The sequence below is a fragment of the Drosophila navojoa genome, chromosome 4, assembly GCF_054131105.1.
Source record: "Drosophila navojoa isolate 15081-1374.11 chromosome 4, UAZ_NAV_1.0, whole genome shotgun sequence".
Classification (NCBI taxonomy): Eukaryota; Metazoa; Arthropoda; class Insecta; order Diptera; family Drosophilidae; genus Drosophila; species Drosophila navojoa.
Window position 1 is genome coordinate 5,865,031 of NC_142892.1, and position 24,040 is coordinate 5,889,070.

At 36.4% G+C, this 24,040-nt stretch overlaps 2 protein-coding genes across 21 annotated transcripts in view; one reads left to right on the forward strand and one right to left on the reverse strand.

Annotated features, from left to right (window-relative positions):
- The window catches only part of msn (serine/threonine-protein kinase msn), a 36,536-nt gene extending 30,752 nt beyond the window's left edge, over positions 1-5,784 (reverse strand). For 7 of the 15 annotated variants that reach the window (XM_089259880.1, XM_089259877.1, XM_089259876.1 and 4 more), the window contains exons 1-2: positions 5,575-5,778; positions 4,728-5,066 (exon numbers count right to left, since the gene is read on the reverse strand). In XM_089259880.1, coding sequence (XP_089116006.1) covers positions 4,728-4,802 — 75 coding nt within the window. In that variant the 5' untranslated portion in view covers positions 4,803-5,066; positions 5,575-5,778. The other 8 variants (XM_089259882.1, XM_089259881.1, XM_089259871.1 and 5 more) reach the window with 7 other exon arrangements.
- The window catches only part of kst (spectrin beta chain, non-erythrocytic 5 kst), a 95,091-nt gene that overhangs the window by 50,736 nt on the left and 20,315 nt on the right, over positions 1-24,040 (forward strand). The window contains exons 1-2 of one of the 6 annotated variants that reach the window (XM_089259861.1): positions 6,621-6,736; positions 7,592-7,908. The gene's annotated coding sequence lies outside the window, so the exon portion shown is untranslated. Of the gene's footprint in view, positions 1-6,620; positions 6,809-6,870; positions 6,890-7,591; positions 7,909-24,040 lie in introns of those variants that run through there. The other 5 variants (XM_089259860.1, XM_089259858.1, XM_089259862.1 and 2 more) reach the window with 5 other exon arrangements.

Here is a 24,040-nt window from a genome sequence, read left to right on the forward strand (position 1 = left end):
ATTATAATATAATATGCTTATTCGATAGTAATACCTCCTGTCGCTTTATCATTTCTTGTTTGATTCGTGGCTCTGATAGTAAATCCATTTCTTTAAGCCTCTTCGCTGCACTGCATGAATTCCAGCCCATTGTTAGGGAATGTTCTTTAGTGACGCTCTTTAAAAGCTTCAGCTGCATACATTTCAATACTCAGCAGTATAACACATCTCACCTCACCTCCCCTCACCTTAGATCGGCTTACCTTCGGCGCAGCCCCTTGAGACAAAAGCTGGTGTGCTGAGCGGCTCTTTGGGCTAACGGTAGCAGCAATTTGCAGGCAACTGCCTCAACGACAGGAATTATAAAAGGCAAAAGACAAAGCATAAGTCGAAGTCGACAAAAATAAAAAACAAAACCACAAAGAGAGAGAGAGAGAGCAGAAAGTGCAGAAAAGGAACTATTGAAAGCTGCCTTAAGTAGATTTATGGCTGCCTTTAAATGAGCCAACGTCAACACGCCTTCTCCTCCTCCTATGATTGTTCTCATTCCTGTTGTTGTTGGTTTTTAGTGTGTCAAACACATATGACAGAGAGAGAGAGAGAGGGAGAGGAGAGAGCGCAAGCAGACGTCAGACTGGAAGCCAGTCAGCAATTACTGCTATTTATGGCTGATTACTTCACGTTGTAAAATCAATTAAAAATGCACAAAAAAAAAACCACACGAACCACCAAGTGCTGCTGCTCCCCAAAGTATTCTCCCTCTCTCGCTCTCTTTCCCTCTCATTTGTGCTTTGCAAACCGCTTTATGACTCATTAGCGTTGACATGCTAAGGCGAAACAAAAACCTAAAACGAACGAAATGCTGCAGTTGTTGCTGCAAGTGCGAGGGATTAAGAAAGAGAGTGAGAGAGAGAGGGAGCTGTGTATGTTGAATTTTATGAATAGTTCTGACAACAGAGCGCGCTGCGGTTACAGTTATCAGTTGTGCTTGCCTGCTGACCAATATGCGCTGCTCTGCTCCCACTCCACTCGCATCTCTATTGCGTGCTCATTCTTTTCAGTTTTTATTTTTTGTGCACTCGCAGCGGATATTTGCATTTTGTTACGAAATGTGAGCGAAGCCGTATGAGCTTATCAGATATATAATATATATAATTATATTTGAAATCTTATTTGTATTGCGTCTTTGAAGAATAAAAAAACATTTAGTATTTTAAGTAAATCTAGTTGATTATTTTCTTGATTTCTTTTGCCAGTCATGTACACATATACATATGCATATACATATGTATGTGTTGCTCATCTGCTAGGGTATATCATCTTCCACAATTCTTTCAACGTTCTTTCGCCTGTTTGCCTTTGTCTCTGATTCGTGTTGTATTTGTTAAAAACGGGCACGAGTGCAACTAAAACTAAAACTAAACAGCTCGCTGGCGACTCGTCTAAAACTTGCTGAAGTTGCTGTTGTTGTTGTTGTTGTAGTTGCTGCTGCTGTAAAACTGGATTTCTTTTTGGCCGTATACGAGGCTTGGCCCAGTTAGCGTTGCAATGATATATACTGATGTATACATACATATATAAATATATATATATGTACATACATATATATAATATTGTCTGTGTGTAACAAGGAGACTCGCCAACAGGACTGACGGCATATCGAACGCCCATGCCCAAGCAGTTTTTTTTTTGCATATGCATGAGAGACAGAGATAGAGAGAGGGAGCGGAGTATGGGAGCAAGGCAATAGCAGAAGATAAAACACATATGTAAATGGATATGCAGAGGCAATGTATGCGTGTGCGTGTGCGTGTGTGTGTGTGTGTGTGTGTGTGTGTGTGTGTGGGCTGTGACCAATTCGATTTGGAATGCAAAACATATTACCAAGCGCTTGAAGCTAAATAAAAATATAAAAAATGTGTCTAAGAGCAACAGCAAATTAAGCTGACGGAATGGGAAAAGAAACCAGTTAACATGCTCCGTGTAAGACGGAAACTAATGAACAGCTACAGACGGTGTAAAAACGAGCACATTTACAAAAGAATTATGGGTCTAACATTTAGCTTGAAATATATGCATATGTAGTATTTTTTTAGTATGAAAATTAAAAACAAATAAAACATTTTTTTATGTTGTAAGATTTGAACAACTTCCTACTTCAAGGAGTATGTATTTAGTTACGATACAACTAGTTGCGAAATGAAGTGTTTTACTCTTATATATGTGCTTGGTTTAAAATTGATAAATACTAAAGTACACACACACTCACACACATGCACAAGCATTCACGCACATTTCCATTTGTGCTAAAATATTGAATGCTTCGGTTTTGCCCAGTGTATTTACCCAAAGCCATGTTGATTTAACCCACAAACGTACCAAACCCAAACACATGTGTGATTTGTTGATGTTGTTGTTGTAAGCAACAACAATCAAAAGCAACTGCACAAATTGCAGCACTCCAAAAACAACAAACACCAAATGTGGGCGAACACGTTTTTATCGCAACAAAGAGCCAAATGCAATAAACGTTGATTAAAATAAATACACATACGCACACGCACACACGCACACACTTACACCGCAATGCATTAAAGATAAACAAAGACAAAGACTTCGGACGCGTGTGCCTGTGTAAGTGTATGCGTGTGTGTGCGTAAGAAGCACCCGACACATGGCCCATGCACAAATGAAGGCAATCAGCAAAAGAGCGCGACGTCAGAAGCGACTGCAGCGCTTATCAAACTGTAAAACGAAAAGAAAACAAAAACAAAAAAAAGCGAGCAGAAACAAATCAAACTACATTTGTACAAGAGATAGAAAGGGAAAGACTGCTCACACACATAAATACACTCGCACGCACACATTCACACATTAGTATCTACATTACAGTGGTCAATCGATAATTAGAACGAATAACTCTAATTGGTAAACCCTTGCAAGTTCCAAGTTTTACGAATAAATGAAAGCCTTTGTATTAAATACTTAATTTTAACATTTTTTTTTTTTTTTTTTTTTTTTTTAATTACTTTTATTAAGCAACCACTGTACATAGATAGACATATCCACAAATAATTAATGAAATGACGCTGATAAATGCATTTATGTTGTTGTTTTTAGTATCTTATCAGTTTTCCAGTTGCACAGGGCATAGGAGACATTAGAAGAGCAGGAGGAGGAGGAGGAGGAGGAGGAAAAAGCAGTAGTGGCTTGGGCAGCGACAATAAACAGCCAAATGCCATTCGCCTCGGCGCAGCTTTAAGGACTGTGACCTTTTGTCAAGCAGCGCCTGGCTGCTGCGACAACAACAACAACAACACCAACAACAGAAGAAGAAGAGCAATATAGACAACAAGCTGTATACTATTTCGGGGCACGTATTTCATTGTTTAATGACCTTTAAAAAGCCAACGCAGACGTCGGCGCCCACGCGCCTGCTGCGAGAAGGCCAACAGCAGCAGCAGCAGCAGCAGCAGCAGTTACAACAACAACAACTACTACTACTGATGGGGCCATCACACGCCTGCCATTTTTTTCCTCTTCAGTGCTTCATCATCATCTTCATGTCGTCTGTGCACACACATACACACGCACGTACACACATGCTACTGCTGCTGCTGCTTCTTTTAATAAAGTAAACTAAACAATTTTCATTCTTGTCTCGTTTTTGTCTCGTCTTCTTCGACTATGAAGAGCAGCACCACATGCACATATGCACATACCAATACACTCACACACACAGCCATGAGAGGAAGAGAGAGAGAGAGAGTCAGTCGTTGTCGTCGCAATCCACCTTATCCTCCAGCAACCCCACCACACTGCCCATCCACCCGCTGCAAGACAGAGTCAACAAACGGACACACACACATACACACAGAGACAGGCAGCGCCGTTTCTCAACACTCGCAAAACTTTACTTTCTGTGGGTGCTGCGACGCCGACGTCACATCGACGCATTGTATGCCGCCCAACGTGGGGCGGCAGTGGTGAGTTTTCAGAGCTCTGTGGTGAATGTTTGCTGAAAGAGAAAGGCAACGGCAACGGCAACGGCTCGGCCGAAGGCAAATGGCACAAGCAACGCGTGCGGCTTGTGCGTGCGTGTTGGGGACATGTTCATTGAGAAATGAAAAATATAAAAGACAAGCGAGCAACAACAACAGCGAACCATAAACAAGACTTGGCAAAGACGCTGACACCGGCCGGTCACTGCTGCCGGTGGTGAGTTTGAGGCGAAAATGGGGGTGCTCACATTCGCACACACACACACACACACACACTCAAAGAGAGCAAGCAATTGTCAATATGCAGTTATCGCAATGCTATTATGTATTTATTATTTGCATTAAGAAGTTGTGTGTGGAGTGCAGTGTGGAGTCGAGTCGAGTCGAGTGTAGAGTGGGCGTTGCCATAGCCTACAAGTTTGCAACAACAATTATTGTAAGCCTAGGCAACTCAAGTTTGGAGAGTGCAGAATTCTTATTGGATTTTTCTATAATGGAACTAATTGAGAGCCAGTTTGATTGAAAGTGAATTTGTTGGGAGTGGGCAAACAACAGAGTGGGGGTGGGGAAGTCAGTTATTTAAGTGCTGCTGATAAGCCGCAAACGCGGAAATGGAATTGAACAAATATAATACAAATTCATGCACACATGGCCACACCTAGTAGAAACTTTAAGTATTTTGTTGTTGTTGTTTTTTTGTTTTTGGAGGAGCGGATTTTGTTGGAGCTGCTGCGGCTGACAACTTACCTTTAGTGCCGTCAAATCGATATCATCCAATGAACAATTCACCGATTGTGCCAGTTGTTGTTGCTGGTGCGCCATTTTGATTTGCTATTTTTTTGTTATTCTGTTGCGGCGGCGGCGGCTGCTGCTGTTGCGGCTGCTACTTCACACACACAAACAAACACAAATCACACACACACGCACACACTGCTATGCAGGCTATGCACACCAACACACACTCGCACACATATACGCACACAGAAGCACTTTTTGTTTTTCTCTCTTTTTTGTAAATATTTTTTATGCTGCTGCTATTATTATGGTTGTTTATTATTAAAAACAATTTCAATTATATGCGCATTGCTGGAAAATTTAATTGACAAAAAGCAGACCATTAACAATTAACAATTTATTCATCTATGTACATAAAAAATAAACTATTTGGCTAACAATTTGTATTTGTTGCTGACCATACAACTTTTCTCTTTTGTATGTATGTATGAGTATGAGTGTGTGTTTTGTGTGTGAGCGATACAAGTATGTGTTTGTATGTGTGTAACGTTTAACGGGCGCGGCACGCACTTTTGCACAGATTTGAATTCGTAACTTTTCGAATGCAATTAATATTTGTACGAAACGAGAAATTTAATATTCTTATTCTTCAGCGATTATTCACACACACAAACGGACACACGCACACTTTTCGCTTCGTTATACACATGCACACGCATCCAATATACCGAGGTATATGTGTGTATACGTATGTTTGTGTAGGTAGGTAGACAGGAAAAAAATCTGCCACTCGCTTTTTTCTCGCTCTCTTTGGCTTTTCGTTTTGGGACACAGAAATTTTGCGGTATTCTTTACATACTTAACGCGCACAGCAGTAAATGCTAATTGTTTTGTTTTTTTTTTTTTTTTTGCACAACAAGCACAATTTACAACAGACTTGCCTAATTTTCAGCAAGTTCCGGTTTGTACAAGTCGATGGAAAATATTAAATAAATCTATTCGCGAGCGATACGGACAAGCACGTCCGAACTCCGACGCAACAACAACAGAAATGTTACTACCCAGCTGTTAGGTGTCTGTTACAAAGACATAACGAGTCACGGACCAATCGATATATTGTCAGTATTTTTAATGTTAACTTAAATACGATAGTATTTTTATTAACATATTCGTTACTTCTGTTAACAGTAAAATACATATATCTTTTATATCGGTCGATTTGTTGTACAGAATGATTTTGTAATACTTAAATTATCAGGATAGACCTGCATAGTATAAAATACTTTTTTAAAAATTATGTTGAAACTTTAAAAATGCTGTTAAAGTTTGTAGTGTGGCTCCGTATCCAGAGTGCCAAAATGCCATTGTAATATGTTATCGTTCTGTTATTTGATAGTATCAGAAAAATATTGAAAAATACTGTTGAATACCAAAAAACTGCTCCAATAAATATCACAGGCGTCAAAAGTGCGTTGCTTAAAGTTGGCTGTGGGCAATTTGCGTTCTGTTCTCATATTTGCGTTTACGTTACGAATTTTGTAAGGAGAAATGAATTTAATTTTAATGCAAAGGATCAACTAAATGTATGTTACTCTTTACATTTTATAAAAATACATAAATGAAAACTTACACTTAACCTTAAATAACTGTATATTCAAATTGATTATGACCTACACATTTAAATAAATGTATTAATTTTTTTTTTACATATATTTATTAATATTACGTTTTAATATATGTGAAAATTGTATTACTTACGGGACTCATAATATAAATATTTTAATTTGGTTTTATCTGGCAGTTGTGAAGAATTGTTTAAAAATCTGTTAGTTGCGATCGACTAGCAAAAATATATCGTCGACAATGTAATCGAGTACTTTTGGCTTCTACCAATTATCGATAGCTCGATGCTTACTTGCTGCGATGCCCAACTTGAACATCGGGCACAACATTGTAAAGCGAGATCGAGGGTTGACAAGACGTGCGTGAAACTAGCGCGGAACGCTACCGAAAATTTAACCGTAAAAGCAACGTATTAAAAGTGCCAACAACAAAATAAATACATATGTTCACAAAATAGCAAGAAATAAAGAGTAAAACACAATGTCCAAATTATCCGTTGAATGCAAAGCAAACGCAATTGTTAAAGCCGTCTAACTGTTTAGCTCTGCTTTGTCAGTTGTTGCTGCTGCGGCTGTTCTTGTTGCTGTTGTTTTTGTGCTAATTAGAAAGAGCTGCTGCGTTGACTGCTGCGCCGGCGTTCTAATTGTTGGCCAAAAAAATAAAAAAAATTTCCAGCAAAAAAAGCCGCGAAGCTGGTTTTGCGCATCGTTGTATGTGTGTGTGCTTGAACTTATGTGTGTGAGTGTGTGTGTTTGCATTGGATTGTGTTAAAGCACATTAAGGCCAAAAACAAAAGCAACAAGTGACAAAAACCACAAAAATTCTAAGCATAAATTAATGTTCTAAAAAGAAAAATACAAAAAGAGAAAAGTTGTAGAAAGAAAAAAGCTACTTGTGGCATTTTTACAAGTTAATAAATTTCTTCAAGCTGAGATTCTCATATTTTTTTCGACTTTTTCTACAACATAACTGAAAAAAAAAAAACACGCAGCAGCCAAAGAACGCCGCGCATAGCAAAACAATAGCAACAACAACAAACACAGCAAAAACAACAACAACTTTCCGGTTTTCTTAGCTCTCGCAGCGTCTCGTTCTTCTTCTGCTTCTTATTATTTTGTTACGTGTGTTTATTGATCTTCGTGGCTTACGCGTTTGCGAAGACAGCGAGAATGAGCGAGCGAGCTAGAGAGAGAAAAGGACGGAGATAGTGAAAATTTCAATACAAATAAATCATAATTTAATTCAAAACGCAGCACCACACTACAACAACATCAACAAGTCAACGCAGGACGCAGAGGAAAGCAAAAAGGAGAAACGAAAATTAGGAAAAAATCACGCCGTCTGTTAGTGTGTGTGAGAGGCATAAAGAGAGCGGAAACCGTAAACAAAACAAAAATAATAAAACAGCATAATTGGAGTACAGGATTTTAACCAAACACAAGAAAGAAAGAGAGAGATAGCGAGCGCGGAACCGCAAAATAAATTAAAGAAAATATATAATATATTTTCTATACAGGATTTAACAATAAATCATTCACGCTGGATTTAGGATACTACGAGGCTGTTAAAGGTAAATTGGAAATTAAAAACAAATATCATACAACATTTAACATTGATTTTATATAACTGTTAAGCCAGTAAATACCAATCAGAATGAGTTATATTCAATAAACGCGGCCATAATACAAGACATAATAACATTTTTATGCAGTCAACGCACCTGAGCCGCGCTTTATGGCATTCAATAAGCCACAAAAAAGAAATGAAATGAGAAAATAAAAGAAAAACGAAACGATAAAGAGCAACATAACATAACATACGAAACTTGTTGCATAACCCGCAACCAATTCGAACCCAGTTGGAAGCTGTCAAACTGTACAGTTTGATTGGAAGGGCGCACATTGCGTGCGTTGCTGTCATAAAATTGCGAACGCTGTCACACTTTTCTTATTAGCATACGAAACAGACAGCATTTAGAGAGAGAGAGAGAGAGAGAGAGAGAATGGGAGGGGATAGAGATAGAGCAACTGCGCAGCCCGCTTACAGGTGCTCAGCAGCAGCAGCAGCTAGCGAGTTGGTCATTTAGCCTGGCTCGACTGGTAAGCTGTAAACTGTAAACTAGGCTAAATAGGGTCTCTAGCCAAAGCACGTTTTGGTCTTTGCTTTGTGGCCAGCTTGCTTTGGGGCTTGGTTTATTTTTAAACCGCATTCCGCGTGGCATTTTCGCCTGGCCCAGCCAGTTGGCCACTTGCACGACAGTGTTGCCAATTTAGCTTCTCCAAAGCTAGCTTCTTTTCTATTTATTTTCTATATTATTTACTATATAGCTTATATTTTATATACACTAGCTGCTTTTATCTGTTGCTAAAATTAAACAGTAAATATTTAACATTTAAATTTGCTTGGAAATGCTATTACGTTTTGTAGATATTATAAAAATTTTCTATAGTATTTTTTCATTTTTTTAACTGAATAGTTTTTCTGTCTGCAAAATCTAGCATTTTCGCTTTTTTCCAGTCTGGCAACCCTTCCCAATTCTAGGCAAGCACACACACACACAGACACACGCACTCATGTATAAGTACGTTCATGTTAATGCACTACCGTTAATATAAATAGCAGTTTGAGAGGCATTGCGCTGGCCGCTAACTGTGATTTCCATAGTAAGCAAGACAATTGTGGTAAATTAAATTACGCTTAACGGGGGCAGCCAAAGGCCAACGACGCACAAACAGATAAAGCGTGGGAGGGGTAGCGAGATGGAGAGAGAGAGAGGGAAGAGTAAGAGGCAGTGAAAGATCAACGCGCATATGTACTCATGCAGGGCATGTCAAACTGCATATGAAATGTTCATACATATACAAAATTCCAATTGGCAAAGCCAAGTTGGTCCATTTGATGCTTTTGCTGTGCTTTTGTTTTCATTCTTTTTGCTGCTGCAGCTGGCCGCTTGTTGTCTTTGTTGTTGCTATTGCTGCACTCCTTGCACTCACTGCCGTTGCTGCTGCTTGTTGTTGGCGTGGCATTCTTTAGCGTTTTGCGCAATTTGTGCGCTGTACTTTGTTGTTGTTGTTGCTTTTTATTTATACTTCACATTTACAATTGAAAGTTGGCCACACGTAATCCCAAACAGAATTTCAATTCCAGTTCCACTTCCAGCTCCCATTCCAGTTACAGTCGTCAATCAATCACAAGCTCTTGTATTTAGCCCTTCAATCAATCAAAGCAACAAAAAAGTTGATTTTTAATTTTTTTTTTTTTAGCGGCTTCTCTTGTGAAAGGGAAATAAAAAAAGAGTTACAAAATGTTTCTGCTCCCCATATGCTGATAAGAATCATAAATTGAGTTGAGTTTTCAATTTTCCAATGATAATTGCTCAAGTGGAGACAACAGTTCAACTTAGATACGCCTAATTAATTGGAAGATTGACTGCTGCGGGGCGTAAGACCTCTTGAATTAGTTTCAACTGTTGATATGCGCCGTCAATTGAAATTGAACTTGCGACTTCGTTGTGGAAAAGCAAATTCCATTGAAAGAGTTTTTACATATACGATTTCAATTGAAATCATTCGTGTTGATAGAATTTATATAGACTTTATAAAGTGCATTGGTTCGATTCGTGGTGATCTATACACAATATAATAATGAAAATGATTATAATAATGCTGATGTTGGATATATAATCATAATTCAACAAGACAGTCAGTTCTATGGACTATAACAAGAACATTGCAATTCTAATATCTGTTCTTCTCACTGAGTATTTACTGTATTACCTAAGCGCACACTCAACCGGGGATTAGTTGTCAGGCTGCTTTTAGAAATATGTTGATCATCAGATCAGCTCACATTACACGTTAATTACATTATCTGTCAATGGAAATAATTTTTGTGCTGTTTGGCTTTTTTTTTTTAAATTCTGATTTCATTGCATTTATGGGTCACGATGACAAATTCTGTTGACAATGATTTAATACTAAATAAAATTTTATAATCGATTCTCGATTCGCAGTTCGAGTTTTCAATTTCCAGTTATCAGCTGCATTTAATATATAACGAAGTCCAGCAAATTAATCGAAAATAAATATCAATAAATGTGTTAAATTTAGTATATATATACATATGTATATCATTTATATATATAGATTCCGATTCAATATAGCGACCTTGAATAATTCGCCAAATTGATAACGATTCCCTTTAGATTTCATGGTATTTCATGACAATTTCAAGTTTCTGTTTGGACTTGATTGATATTAAAAGTGGAAATAAGTGAAGGGGAATTTTCACTGCTTCTTCCTTCATTTACGTCTTCAGCTGGAACAACTTCTAGAAACAATTTTAACTAACTGTTTTCAATTGTGGCTGCTATCAAACAAGTTGATTTTGCATTTACATTACCTAGTTCTACTAACACACAAACACAGAGACAGAGAGGGAGCGAGAGAGAGAGAGGTTCATTAGTGTGTAAGTTTATATGCATAGATAGTTCCAATTGGCTGAAGCTGGTTGCCAAGTGTGTCAAGCAATTAGAAACAACCGTAAGTTAAAGTGCAAAACGGCAAACGGTTGTGCGACAAAGACCGAAGATCAAGATCGTAAAGTGAGAAAGTAAGAGAGAGCGAGAGAGGTAGAGCAAAGAGAATAATTGCCAAAGGCAAAGGCGGCCAAGTCTTGCATATAAAAAGTAATTTAGCTTCTCTTAACATTAAAATGTTATTTAACATTACACACATTAAAGGTACAGACTCTTAACAGTAAGCTGTTAAATGTCTTAAAAATGTTAACAGCAGCTTGTGCATCATTAACATAGCAAGCCAATGCTACCAACATAACATGCTACTGTAAAGTGTTAGTCTCAGCCACTTTACAGGATAACTGCTAGTCTTGACGTTATCACTTGGACTTGGCTTACATGTTGGCAATTGATTTTTTTCTTTCCTTTTTTCGCGCGCGCCAAAAACAGCGACTCAGTCAAAGAGCAACAACAATAAATGCACATTCAAGGCTACAACAGCAATAAAAGCAACAGCAACTGCTGCTGCTGCTGCTGCAACAACAACAACTCGAATCAGCCAAAACTGGTTTTTACATCTTGTTGTGGGCTTGCTTTCTTTTTTTTCTCTTTTTCGTTGACTGCATGCGTAGCCAAAAAATATGCTAAAAGTCATATGACAACAACAACACCAACAATGGGAGTAAATGCGACAGCAACAATGTTCATGAAGACAGTACAGGAAATGCACTTTACACATACATATATACGCATACAGATATGCGTATATACATGCAGCTGTATATGTAAGTTACATTGACTTTACAAACAATTTGCACGATTTGCTGCGGTATTACAGTTGCAATTTTTTTCGCTTTGTATGTATGTATGTGTGTGTGTGCAGATGTGAAGGGTCGGCCAGTTCTTTTTTTTCTTTTGGAAATTATTTGCTTGGCACTCAACATTTTTTTGGACGATGTGTGGGATTATGGCTGACAATAGAGCCAAAAACAAAGTCGAATCCCTACACATATGTATATAGTCTTATTTATGTATGTATACATACATATGTATAGATGTCTGTATATACGAGAGCAGCTTAATAAATTGATGCAAATCAAACTCTCTTTTCAATCATCAGCTGTCATAATCGAATCACAACAAATGCAGCGAAAGTTGTTCGAATTTTCATTTTCCACGAAATTTTCATTTAATTGTTAATAACTTGTATGCCATAATTTTAAAGTCTTCTTCATTTTTCATACCCAAAAAAAACGAAGAGCTTTATCTAATGCCTACTAGACCGTGCCTCGATTTACACAACTTCGTTTTATGTTTTCAGCTTTTCATTTCTATTCCACAGTCTATTTATTGCTATTTCGTGGTTTATTTTGTCATCTGTTTGGGCCATTCCCTTTTCTTTCTTTTCAGCTGTGGCTTAGGTAATTTCAACAATCGGAAATCAAATAATAATACAATCTCTGACAGTTCACCTGGTCACAGCAGATCTCACCTGCTCGCTCTATTATCGTGTGGCAACCTTGAAACTCGCTGCGCCTTCCGCTGCCGACTGAGTGAAATTTCTCATCAAAAACTTTGTGTTTGCTTTTTCTTTTGGTTTTTCTCTTCCTTTTTTTTTTGGTTTTACTATTTTTCTTTCTTGTTTTTGTCTTTGCTTTCAAGTTTGGAGTCGCACCATAAATAATTTCCAGTTGCTCGTTGATATTTTTCTCTCTTTGTCTAGTTTTTGCCGTCTCTTGGAATTTGGCTAATCAAGTCAAGTGTTTTTGCTGGGTGTGTGGAATTCGCCATATATGTATATACTATATACTATATATGTACATATATTGTATATAAGTAATTAAAATTTACATTTGACATGCAAATAGTAAAGAAAATGTTCGAGCTTTCATTCATGAGAATTGCATAGTAGGGCGAAATAATAATTATATATACTTACCCTATAAAATCTGTTGTTCCATAAATAGCTTAACGCATTCTAGACACAGATAATCTAATCTAACTTTAATACTCATGAGAATGCATGAGACTCGCATAGTAAGGCAATTAGAGCACATTAGCTAGTTGTTCGTAGACTTATACAAAGCTAATTAATTACTTAAAGATTTCCGGAAAATGGCTTCACAATAGCCCCAATCAAGCTCTTCCTCAAATTCCTGAGAATCCCCGCATTCTCTAAAAATAACCTACTTATCTAAGCTCAGCTAGTTCTTTCGACCTTTTAGAGAGCTGTCAGCTAATGATGAGTCATAGATATCCAAAGAACTAAAAAACTTTCAATTTGAATTTTATGATTTATATAATTTTTTAATTTCATTTCTTCCTCAAAGAGGAAGTAATTAATCAAAAGCTAAAACTTGAAGAGTAAATAAAAAACTAGCAACTGGTTCCAAGCAATGCCAAGAAAGGAAATCAAATAAAAGGAAACTGAAAGAAATCTATTTGAAAACATAGATTAAAATGAAATTAAATTTTTTTAAAATAAAAAAAAAAGATAAGAGATTACAAGCAAATAAATTGTGATTAACTTTGAATTTGCTGTGTGATGCAGCAGAAAAATAGTACAAATTTATGCTACCACTTGAAGTGCTAGAAAAGGCGGCTTATCAGTTAGAAAGTAGGCGGGGCTGCATTAAAAATTACTAAAAATAAAACAAACTTATCGCGGCCAAAAGAAGCAAAAAGCAAAATCGAATTTATTTTTGTAGCCTTGACTCTGGCTTTAATTTTGGCAAATTGCTCGCAATCTGTGGAGCAGCCCCAAAATGAAACAAAACGAATTTAATAAACGTCTGCCGGTTCATTGATGTTGTTGTACTTTGTTGTAGTAGTAGTTGTTGTTGTTGTTGTTGCAGTCCAATCAAAACATTTAGCTTATTAGTTTGCAAAAAAAGAAAAGAGTCAACAAACACCGAAATCGAGATCCCAAGCACGTCGTGAGATATGTCGCTGCCCTTGCTCTTCCTCTCTCTCTGCCCCTCTCTCTCTCTCTCTCTCTTGCACTCTTTGCCTGTGCTTTTGAAGTGCCAGCAACATTGTTGTAGAGAGAATTTTTGCCATTAAGCATACGCCGCATGGGCCTGGGCCGCGTTGGCTTGATGTTGTTGATCTGATCTGCTGGCTCTTGGCCGCAATTAATTACATTTTGCGCACTTTATTTCCGCTTTACACCGAGTCTCTGCTAGAATTTCGCAGCTGTAATTATTTTTCCTAGTATATGCCTCATTATGCCTTAAACTAAATGATAATGTCGAAAAAGCAAAGGGTATGATGTGCTTGTGAATGCGTATGTGACAGGCCGAAGAAGAAGGAGGGCAAGGATTTATTCCTAATCTAAGGTTTATATAAGAATAACCTAGATCTTATTATTAAAACTGAATAATTTTATTTTATTGTAAAATTAAATGTAGAGCTAAATCTTCATGAGGTATTTACTAGTCGAGCACTTACCGAATACATTCACTCTCTTCTCTGTTGCATTCTAAAAGTCAGCGAGAGAGAAAAAAAAAGATGAAGCCATAAAAGTGCCGCTGCTTTTGCTGTTGGCCTGTTGTCGGCTTTTGTGTTTGTGCAGCTGGCTAAGGAAGGTGTTGATGATATGGCCCCCCCGATGCCTAACGATGGGGAGGGCATTGATTTGAGCACCGACAAAACGGTTCTTCGGCAGCGATACATTAGATGCCCTATAGGGGGAATATCTATAACATAGTTGATGTAAAACTATACTAAACATCTGATTTCCATAGGCAAAGGCATGACAGCTAATCTAATAGAGAAGAAGCCCAGGCAGCTCTCACTAATGCCAAGCCAAGTTTCAATTGCTCTACTAGCCAAATGTCTTTATTGTTTTCAGTGTATTTAACTAAGGCAGTGAACAAGAACAATGCGCATTTGTGCGCTATACTCGCTAGCTTCTCCCCTTTTTTGCATACGCAGAGGCCTCTGTGCGCCGCGTCTTCTGCTGTTTCCAGCTCTTCTTCGTGCATGTATGTATAAATTATGCCCTAAGTGTAGTCTTGGCCATCGATCGAAATCAAAAAGCGTAACAGCAAAACAGAAATGCCAAAAATTCTTGACTTGAGCTCAACGCAGTTCAGCTGTGAAATGTGAACCAAAACGACGAGTCAAGAGCAGAAGTAGAAGCAGAAGCGAAAAGGAGGCCAAAAAGACAAAGCCAAGCCCCAAGTATGGGTTATTTGGGGGGTTTTTACGTTGCCTTGCTCCTCTTTCAATATATGAAATTCTTAGGCGTACTTACACAGCTTATTCGTATGTACATATGTATGTATATAGAGTGTATATGGATATACCCTCACACGTTGAGGGTGACAGAGTCCAAAACCCAATTAGGGCATGTCCAGGTTATTTACTTTGAACTTTATCTCGTCCCGTCAAAGCGGAAAAAGTGACTTAGTTTGAAATTGCCTTCGTTGCAATTGACGAGTTTATTTGTTTTTGCTTGTCAATATATACATACATACGCATACGTATATATATATTTTAGTACTAATCAGTGCAATAAAAAAAAGGTTACACAAAATATTTACTGCAAGCTTACGAAGATCTGATACACTATATATACAGATATATATATTGATGAATATATAAAGCTAAATCTAAATAAGTCCAACTATAGGATCTAATACTAATATCTCTTAGAATTCTTTTAAAATTTCAACACAAAAAACTGACCTAGATCATATATTCAACTTCTCCCTCTACCCGAGTATAAATACCAAATGAACTCATAGATATTTCTAATGCATACGCTATAAGAACTCCCCTTTAAGCTACATACCTATCAGCTAATTTATAATACTCCCATTCGCAAGAGTATGCCAATGACATACACTATCTAACGGACAGATAGCATTTTGTGTAAACTTATCAATTGATTCGTTTGCGATAAATATTGTTTACAGTAAAAATTGCAATAACTGTAAATGCAGTCAAAGAATATACTATACATAGTTCATGACATGATGTCAGAGCCAGGTTTTCGAGAGTCTGAGTCATGGGGCCACATAGCGTAGTAGCTGTAGAAACCAGTCATGGCTGACAGAGCTAACTGTATGAATTCTTGATTAATTAGCTGGGAACGCGCATTCTCTCTGCTCATTCTCTCTTTCTATGATCTATGGTAATAATAGTAATAATGATGATGATGATGATGATGATGATGATGATGCGAATATTAAGTCTTAAAAGTCATGACTACAACACCACAAAAAACTCGTCAACAATTAAGAGACACATAAAAGTGGGCATTAAAAACAAATGCTTTGCATTTGCATTCAATGAGCGCGAGCGAGCTAGCGAGATCGTTCGCGGTTCCTAACCTTGAATACGCACGCTTTCCAGACTCTCTAAATAGATATATAAATACATATATTGAATTATAAATATTACTCTACAGTAATACACTACGTTGTTGTTGCTGTTTGAGTGACATTTGGAGCTGGAGCTGTAGAAATAGAGAGAACAAAAATAACTATAAAATTGAGAGCTAGAAAAGCAATTTCAAGAGTCCGTACTCAAAGCACACTAACAGCTCTGAGGTGCTAGTTAAATATTTATTGTTTTCTTGCAAGCTTTATTTAGTTAATTTTGAGTAAAGTTTTCGCAGATCTATTATATAAGAGAACTATTGTACTATTAAATAGTATAAATAGGTTCAAGGTTCTTCAATTGAGCGTTAATTCGTATTAAGCCTTTCCTTGAATGAGTGAGAATACTTTTGGAGCTTAGAGAGTGTTTGCAGCTTATTATATTATATGTATGTTATATTCTATTTATGCATATTTATTTCTGATTAGTTGACAACTTGATTGAGCTATCATATGCGGTAGGTCTGCTTAAAGAGTATAATTACACGTTTAAATAGCAAAATATTTGTTTAAACGCTGACATCAGACAGATAGATAGAGAGAGTGAGAGAGAGAGAGAGTTAGACTCAAAGAGAAAGAGAGCGAGAAGGCAAGAGTAAAAACGTATAATCTAAAGACAAGCTACAAAAATATTTTCGGTTGCTTTCAAATATTCTTTACCGGTTTTCTTAAAACTCTTCACTCTGTTTAGCATTGTAGCGTGAAATATACATATCTATATACAAATATACATGCATATATACGTATGCACATACATAATTGGTATATAGAAATATTTTTCCTTTTTTCTTTGGTTTGTTTGGCTTACTTATTTACAAGTTTTATTATGACGCGCATTCTTGATCAAAACGGGGAAGACAGTTCGAAGCGGCACTCTGTCAAATTTGCATATGCCGAAATGTGGAAACACGTTTTGCATCGGCCACCCAATGGCAAGGCACGAGGAGGCGTGCAAGAGGCGTGTCAGACAAACTTTTGACAGTGCAAAAAGTAAAAATATTAAAAATGCTGAAGGCGAACTGCCTAAGCAGCTTAAGATAATGAAATGAGCATAAAAAACGAATCTTAAGAGATTCGCTCGATAAGTCTGTAAGCCCATATAGCTAAGGTAGCTTTTATAACAGTTATTATAAGCTTAGAGCCCCCACTAAAAAAACAGAACTACTGCCTGTGTTTACAATGTCTGCAAATAATTTTTAGATACGGTTCCCCAAATTATGAAGAACCCACACCATGTTATTCATAATTTATGCGTAAAAGTAAAGAAACAGCAAGCAATTTGCAAGAATTCTTCAATATCAACTCAAGTGAAGGTTGCTTTTCTACATGGAATGCGCATTGAAATTGTAGAGAGAGGGTATATTGGTAGAGGTGGGTAGTATGTACAGTGACATATATTTATGATGACGAACAATAGGCTAAAATTCCGTTTCGAAATCATTTTGTTATGGCTAGAGAAATGTTGTTCCTCGAGTATTGCAAATTTGAACTTGGATAATTGTTAATCTTAACTTTCAATATCTTTGCTGATTTACCCCAAAAGCTGTTGGTACGATGGCACGACTTTCTTCTAGTCAGATACTCCCTACGTATTTTTAAATGTTTTTTAATTTGTTTTATAACGTCATCAAAAAGTGTATTTGATATCATGTAATACTAAACGCTTAAAATTTTTTTGGTTTAATTTATTGTGAACATTTCGAGTTTGGTTTGCGCAACGTGCTTCAACTGCAATTGGCAGTAGATACATATATATATATATATATATATATATATATATATATATATTTTTTTTTTATTTATTTTTATTTAGGGTTATGTCTGTAATAACAAACCCATATCACAGTTGTTCGTGTCTCATCAAAAACACATTGAAATCGTTTGAAATTCATTTAAAATGCATAACTTTTTTGGTTTTTAGAGCCTTATCACATGTTGTTAACATCTCAGCTGATGGGCTCGAAGGTTGTACTTGAAATGATCATATATAAATTTATTAATGGCTTTTTATTTTTGAAAAAAAAAAAAAAAAAAAAACGATTTACAAATAAACGAGGCAATTAAAAAATTTTTGTTTATAGACTCTTTTTCTCGCTTGTCTTCGGGCACTTGAGCAAACATTGGGAAGTGCTTGTTGACAGTTGACGGTTGACAGTTGAGAATCGAGTCTAGGGCTTAGCCAATTAAGAAATTCACTCGAAAATGGGCTTTCGATAAAAAACGATTATTATTATTATTATTATTAATATTGCCCTATCACATGGTCACAATTTCGCTTTCAATTGAGGTACAACTCAATAATTTCTAGATACAAGCTCTTACTACTATTTCATGTTTATTTTTGGGGCATGAAATTGGAAGTGTTTCTTTGCAGCTTGTAGATCCCAGATGGTATGTTCTGCTACATTTTAATTAAAAACATGAGTGGTGCACGCACAGTGACTGACTAGAAGATACCCGTACCAAATTGTTTTCTTGCTTCAGGCGGTGTCTTGTAAACTATGGAAATAAGATTCATTTAAAATTTCATATTATTTTAGAGTGCTTGTATTTAATCGAATCAAGTAAATCTTTACTTTATGAATCCTCTGCCTGTCGCATACATGTCAAGAGTGAAAATATTATACCCCAAATTGAAATTTTCAATGGGTTTACGGGTATGAAAAAAGGGGTCTACACAGCTGCCGACAGTCGAATTGACGAGCTGATAACGCTTTGCTCATTGCTTGTTCTATGAAGCGTCTTCAAGCTCTTGAATTTTTAGCAGTTGATAACAAATCACATACGTATATATGTATATATGTATATGTTTTTTGAATATACTTTGGCAACTTCCTGCGAAACGCAACGGAAATATTCGTTGCGTTATTTGTTGTGTTGAGCAAATATTTACTATGTGACTTTAGGGGTTAGCCAAAAGTGTTTGTCATTAATACACACTCTATAAGGCATGTGACTCACTTTGTGTGTTGTTGTTTCTCTTTTTTCTTGAAAACTTTTTTCTGTTATTCGGTTTCCTATTTGGTCTCACACACATGTTTGCTGAGCGGCATATGCAAATGATTTCGTATGCTTGATTAAGTCATTCTAACCCTATATCTAGCGCTAAGAAGGAAATGCTGCTCTATTCGGCTCTATTTCTATGTTCAGTGGGCTGCAGAGCTTAGACAATGATTATTAATTACAGATCAGAGAGCATTCGAAAATGGTCACACGGTTAGAGATTTTTGTAACTGTAGTTGACGATGTTGTTGGCCTCTATAGAAAATTAATTATAGGCTTTGGCTAGAAAAGTTATTTAATAAGAAAGCCACTTTTCTTATACAACTTCTTGTGGTGTAAGTGTGTAAAGCTGTCAGATTGATAAGATTAATAAAGCATATGCTTTGTTCTGTCTAAGTTAAAGCTATTAGTTTTAGTGCTATCGTTGAAGATTCTTTTGTTAGAGTTACTAAGAATTTTAGTTTGAGGCAGACTAAGTGGGAGCTAAAGGGAAGAGGTGCCGATGATTGAAATGTGGTGTTTTTAAACAATAGTAAAAAATCACTTAAGATAGTCAAAGGCTGTAAACTATTAGCAAGAAATTCTATAAATAGGAATTGGAATATATTAATGCTGTGAGCAAGAAGCTCTGTTGTCTCTATGTATACTTTCAAGAATATTCTCTAAATGACAACAAAATAAGATACTTGTTTAAAGATCAAAATTTGAGTGGTCTTAGAAAATCTAAATGATCTAGGAGAATAATCCATTTTAAACTGCTCTCTATCTCTTTCTCTTTCTCTCTCATATACTACGCACATTTACACATCATTAATTTCATAATCTCCAGCTTAAATCAGGTATTTAGATCACCATAAGAAAAAATGCTCTAAAGCTCAGTGAAAGTTGATTTGAAATTCCAAATGTCAGTTCTGTTTTGCAATATGCATTAGCTTGCTTAATTGCTATACTGATTGATTGGCTCGGCTGATTGCGATTCGCCAGGTATTACTTAAATGTCTAAGCACTTCGGAAGTCTTCAGTCTGTGTGGTCAATCACAGCAAATGAAGGGAAATCAATCAGCTATAAAAACCTGTCTAAAATCTCACACCTGTTTGTCTAGACATAATCGCCATCAATAGCAGGGCTACAAGAAGCGTTCAGATTAATGGGCCTATATCCGGTATAACGAATCTTAATTACACAGCAATTAAAACGAGCAGGAGATGAAGAAGAAGAGCGCGTGCTGCTAACTATTTTGGCACATTATTAATGGATATATGTCTATATTGACACACGTACACTCACAGTGTCAGTCAGAGATGAGGTTTACGACTGCAGATTGATTAAAATTAATAACAAACGAAACTTCAGCGACGCCTCGAAGGCAGAACTATGAAATTTGCTTTATTAATATATCAAAAAACCACACAACAAAAAATTTCACTTTTAATTGATTTTTATTGCGCCGAAAAGAATTCACAGAGTGAAATTTCATTTTGTTTTTGTATATATATTTTTTTTTATTGAATTTTGTGTCTGAATAATTAGCCAAAAGTTGAAAACTATTTGATACGCATAGAACTTTATGTTAAATATTTTATGATGTCAGCATTTGGTCGTTTGTGAAGTCAAGCCCATAATTTGGCTTAAATAAAACTCTGTAAGCTCTCGAACTGTAATTGATTGTTGATTGATTAAAAAAAAAAAACCGTTTAAATGTTGCTACAATAAACAAAAAAGAAAACAACAAAAAAGACCAAAAAAATTTCACTGCCAAGCTCGCCAATGCGGCGCCCACACGAATTCCATTTGCATGCCAAATGAGCACATGTCACAGAAAAAAAGACAAAAGAAAAGAAAACAAAATACAAATAAATAAATACAGTAGCTGCGAGGGTTGCGCATGCGCAGAACCACAGCACCGCAAAGAATCTCTGGAATATGTATCTTGTAGATACTTAGATACTTTTAGAGACCAGCGCGCAGCTGCGCCACGATGATGTCATGGAGTTTTTGCTCTTTGGGTTTCTCTATATCTACGACGCGGGTGTAACGCCCCAGGAGGGCGTAGCAAATGCCAAATAAACAAACACACACACATACACACGTATATATATACACACACATAACATAAGTAATGGCAATAAGCATGAAGTCTTGTGCGGTGCCTATTGACTAATTTTTGCAAATAACTTTTGGAGCAGCACACAATAATGAAGCAAAGCCGACATAAAAATAAAGACATGACACACACACACGCACACACACACACACACAGACGTGCAGACACCCTCGCCTCGTGTCTGTATTTTTTTGTAGCCAAGTTAATAATGAGCCAAAAAATGTTTGGTAATAACTTTCAAAGAGCCCCAACAATTTGACTGCAGCTGACAAAGAGCTTGAGTTGAGACAAGTCGAGCCGAGTCTTATGCCTGGGAATTTTTCAAAATAAATGTGCTATGAACAACACATAAAAAAAGAATAGATTTAAAAACTAAATATTTTGGATATTAAAACATAAACTTTTAATAAAAATTTCGATTGTTTTCCTACAAAAAACATTAACAAATTTTAATGCGCATGCATGATGGATTAAAAATAAAACTAGCCAGAAAACTCTCAATAATCTTTTCTTTAAGAAAAATATAAATATCGAATGATTTTTGATTTCATTTGTTAGACAGATATATCCCAGCAGATTCTATTGTGGAAAAGTTGACAAGTCTTTGTGGTGTTATGATAAACTGTTTCTCTTAGCTATTGAAATCGAATTTCCCATCAATTCTTTACAAGTCTGCACTTAAAACAACAACAAAAAATCCAATAATAAAATCAACCGTTACGGTGCTGTCAGCTTGATAAAAGTTCCCAATAAATTCAAGGCTTATAAGCTCGTATCTCTAAAAAAAAAAATACAACTCTCGCCCTCTTTTTTCAATGAGCTTTTCTCTTTTTGTTTTGAAAATTGTTTAGCATGCCAAGCACAAACAAAAGAATTTATAACATTGTTATTGCCCGACTGAGTGAATCTTGCTGTTGCTGTTGTTGTTGTTGTTGTTGCCATTGAAGCCAAAACTGAATTTTAATTTTCGGCAAGTGATGAGGTAATTTTATTCAAAAAAAGTCCCAAATTAGGCAAAAATTGAAAATAGTAAAAAGAAGAGAAACAAAAATTAAAACAAGCTGTGCTACAGGTCTCATTGTTAGATCGTGGCACAGCTATTGGTTTGGTTCTCTCTGATAGCGCCTAACAAGAAATGCTCATCAAATGAAATGTTATCTTCGACGATCACACCAATAATTAAATTCCGAAATGTCTTTGAATAAACGTTCTCCGCATGTAAATGTGAATTTGCAAAGCTTAAACATTTATGTAGCAGAACATAAAAATCATAGATATATGTATATATAACCATATATACGTAAATCTGAAGAAAATTGGCTTATGTTTATTGATTTATGCAAATCTGATTTCGGTGCTGTGAGGTTATTGCACGCCTAATCAGACAACTTTCCTATAAGGCTAGCTGGCTAGCTGGCTAGCTGGCTGATTGGCTCACACAAAGAGCTGCTCTTACTCCAGTTCTACGCGACTCTATGGGGATGCTGTTTAAAAATAGCAGAAACTATATAAACTGTAAATATCGCCTCCTGCCTTAGCTCAGCTGTCGACACATGTGTGCGCCGCATGTGTTCCCCAGTCTATTTCTTTTCTCCCTACGGCTGCTCAAATCTTTTGCGCCTGCGCAGTTCAATGTTTATATTTGGCCAGCCTGTAAACAGGCTCTCTCCCTCTCTCTGTTTTACTTCCTCTCTCTGTTTCTCTCTCTTTCTGTGTTTAGTGTGTGCGCGATTGTGTTTTTACTTTCATCTTTTATGACCAGAACTTCGTCGTGCTGCAATTACCGTTTTGACACTAAAAATAGTCGAAGCATGTTACCCTGCAGCTGTGTGGAATTTATATACTCTGCAGAAAATGCAGTGAAATAAGGAGCATGCTTCATTTTTGGTTCGCATTGAAGAAATATATTTTTAGCAACACAGATACAGATGCATAGATACATATACTTAGGTACATATACTTAGATACATATATTTAGATACATATACTTAGATACAGATGCATAGATTCAGATACATAGATTCAGATACATATACTTAGATACATATACTTAGATACAGATACACAGATTCAGATACATATACTTGGATACATATATTTAGATACAGATGCATAGATACAGATACACAGATTCAGATACATTGATTCAGATACATATATTTAGGTACATAGATACAGATGCATAGATACAGATGCATAGATACAGATGCATAGATACAGATACAGATACAGATACAGATACAGATACAGATACAGATACAGATACAGATACAGATACAGATACAGATACAGATACAGATACAGATACAGATACAGATACAGATACAGATACAGATACAGATACAGATACAGATACAGATACAGATACAGATACAGATACAGATCAGATACAGATACAGATACAGATACAGATCAGATACAGATACAGATACAGATACAGATACAGATACAGATCAGATACAGATACTGATACAGATACAGATACAGATACAGATACAGATACAAATACAGATATAGATACAGATACAGATACAGATACAGATTTAGTTACAGATACAGATACAGATATAATTACGGATACAGATACATAGATGCAGGCACATAGATACAGATGCGGAAATTTTGCATGTGCCATGTAACCAGCAGCTTTAGCTAGGGTATTTCGAAGTTCAAGCCGGACTTCTAATTTAC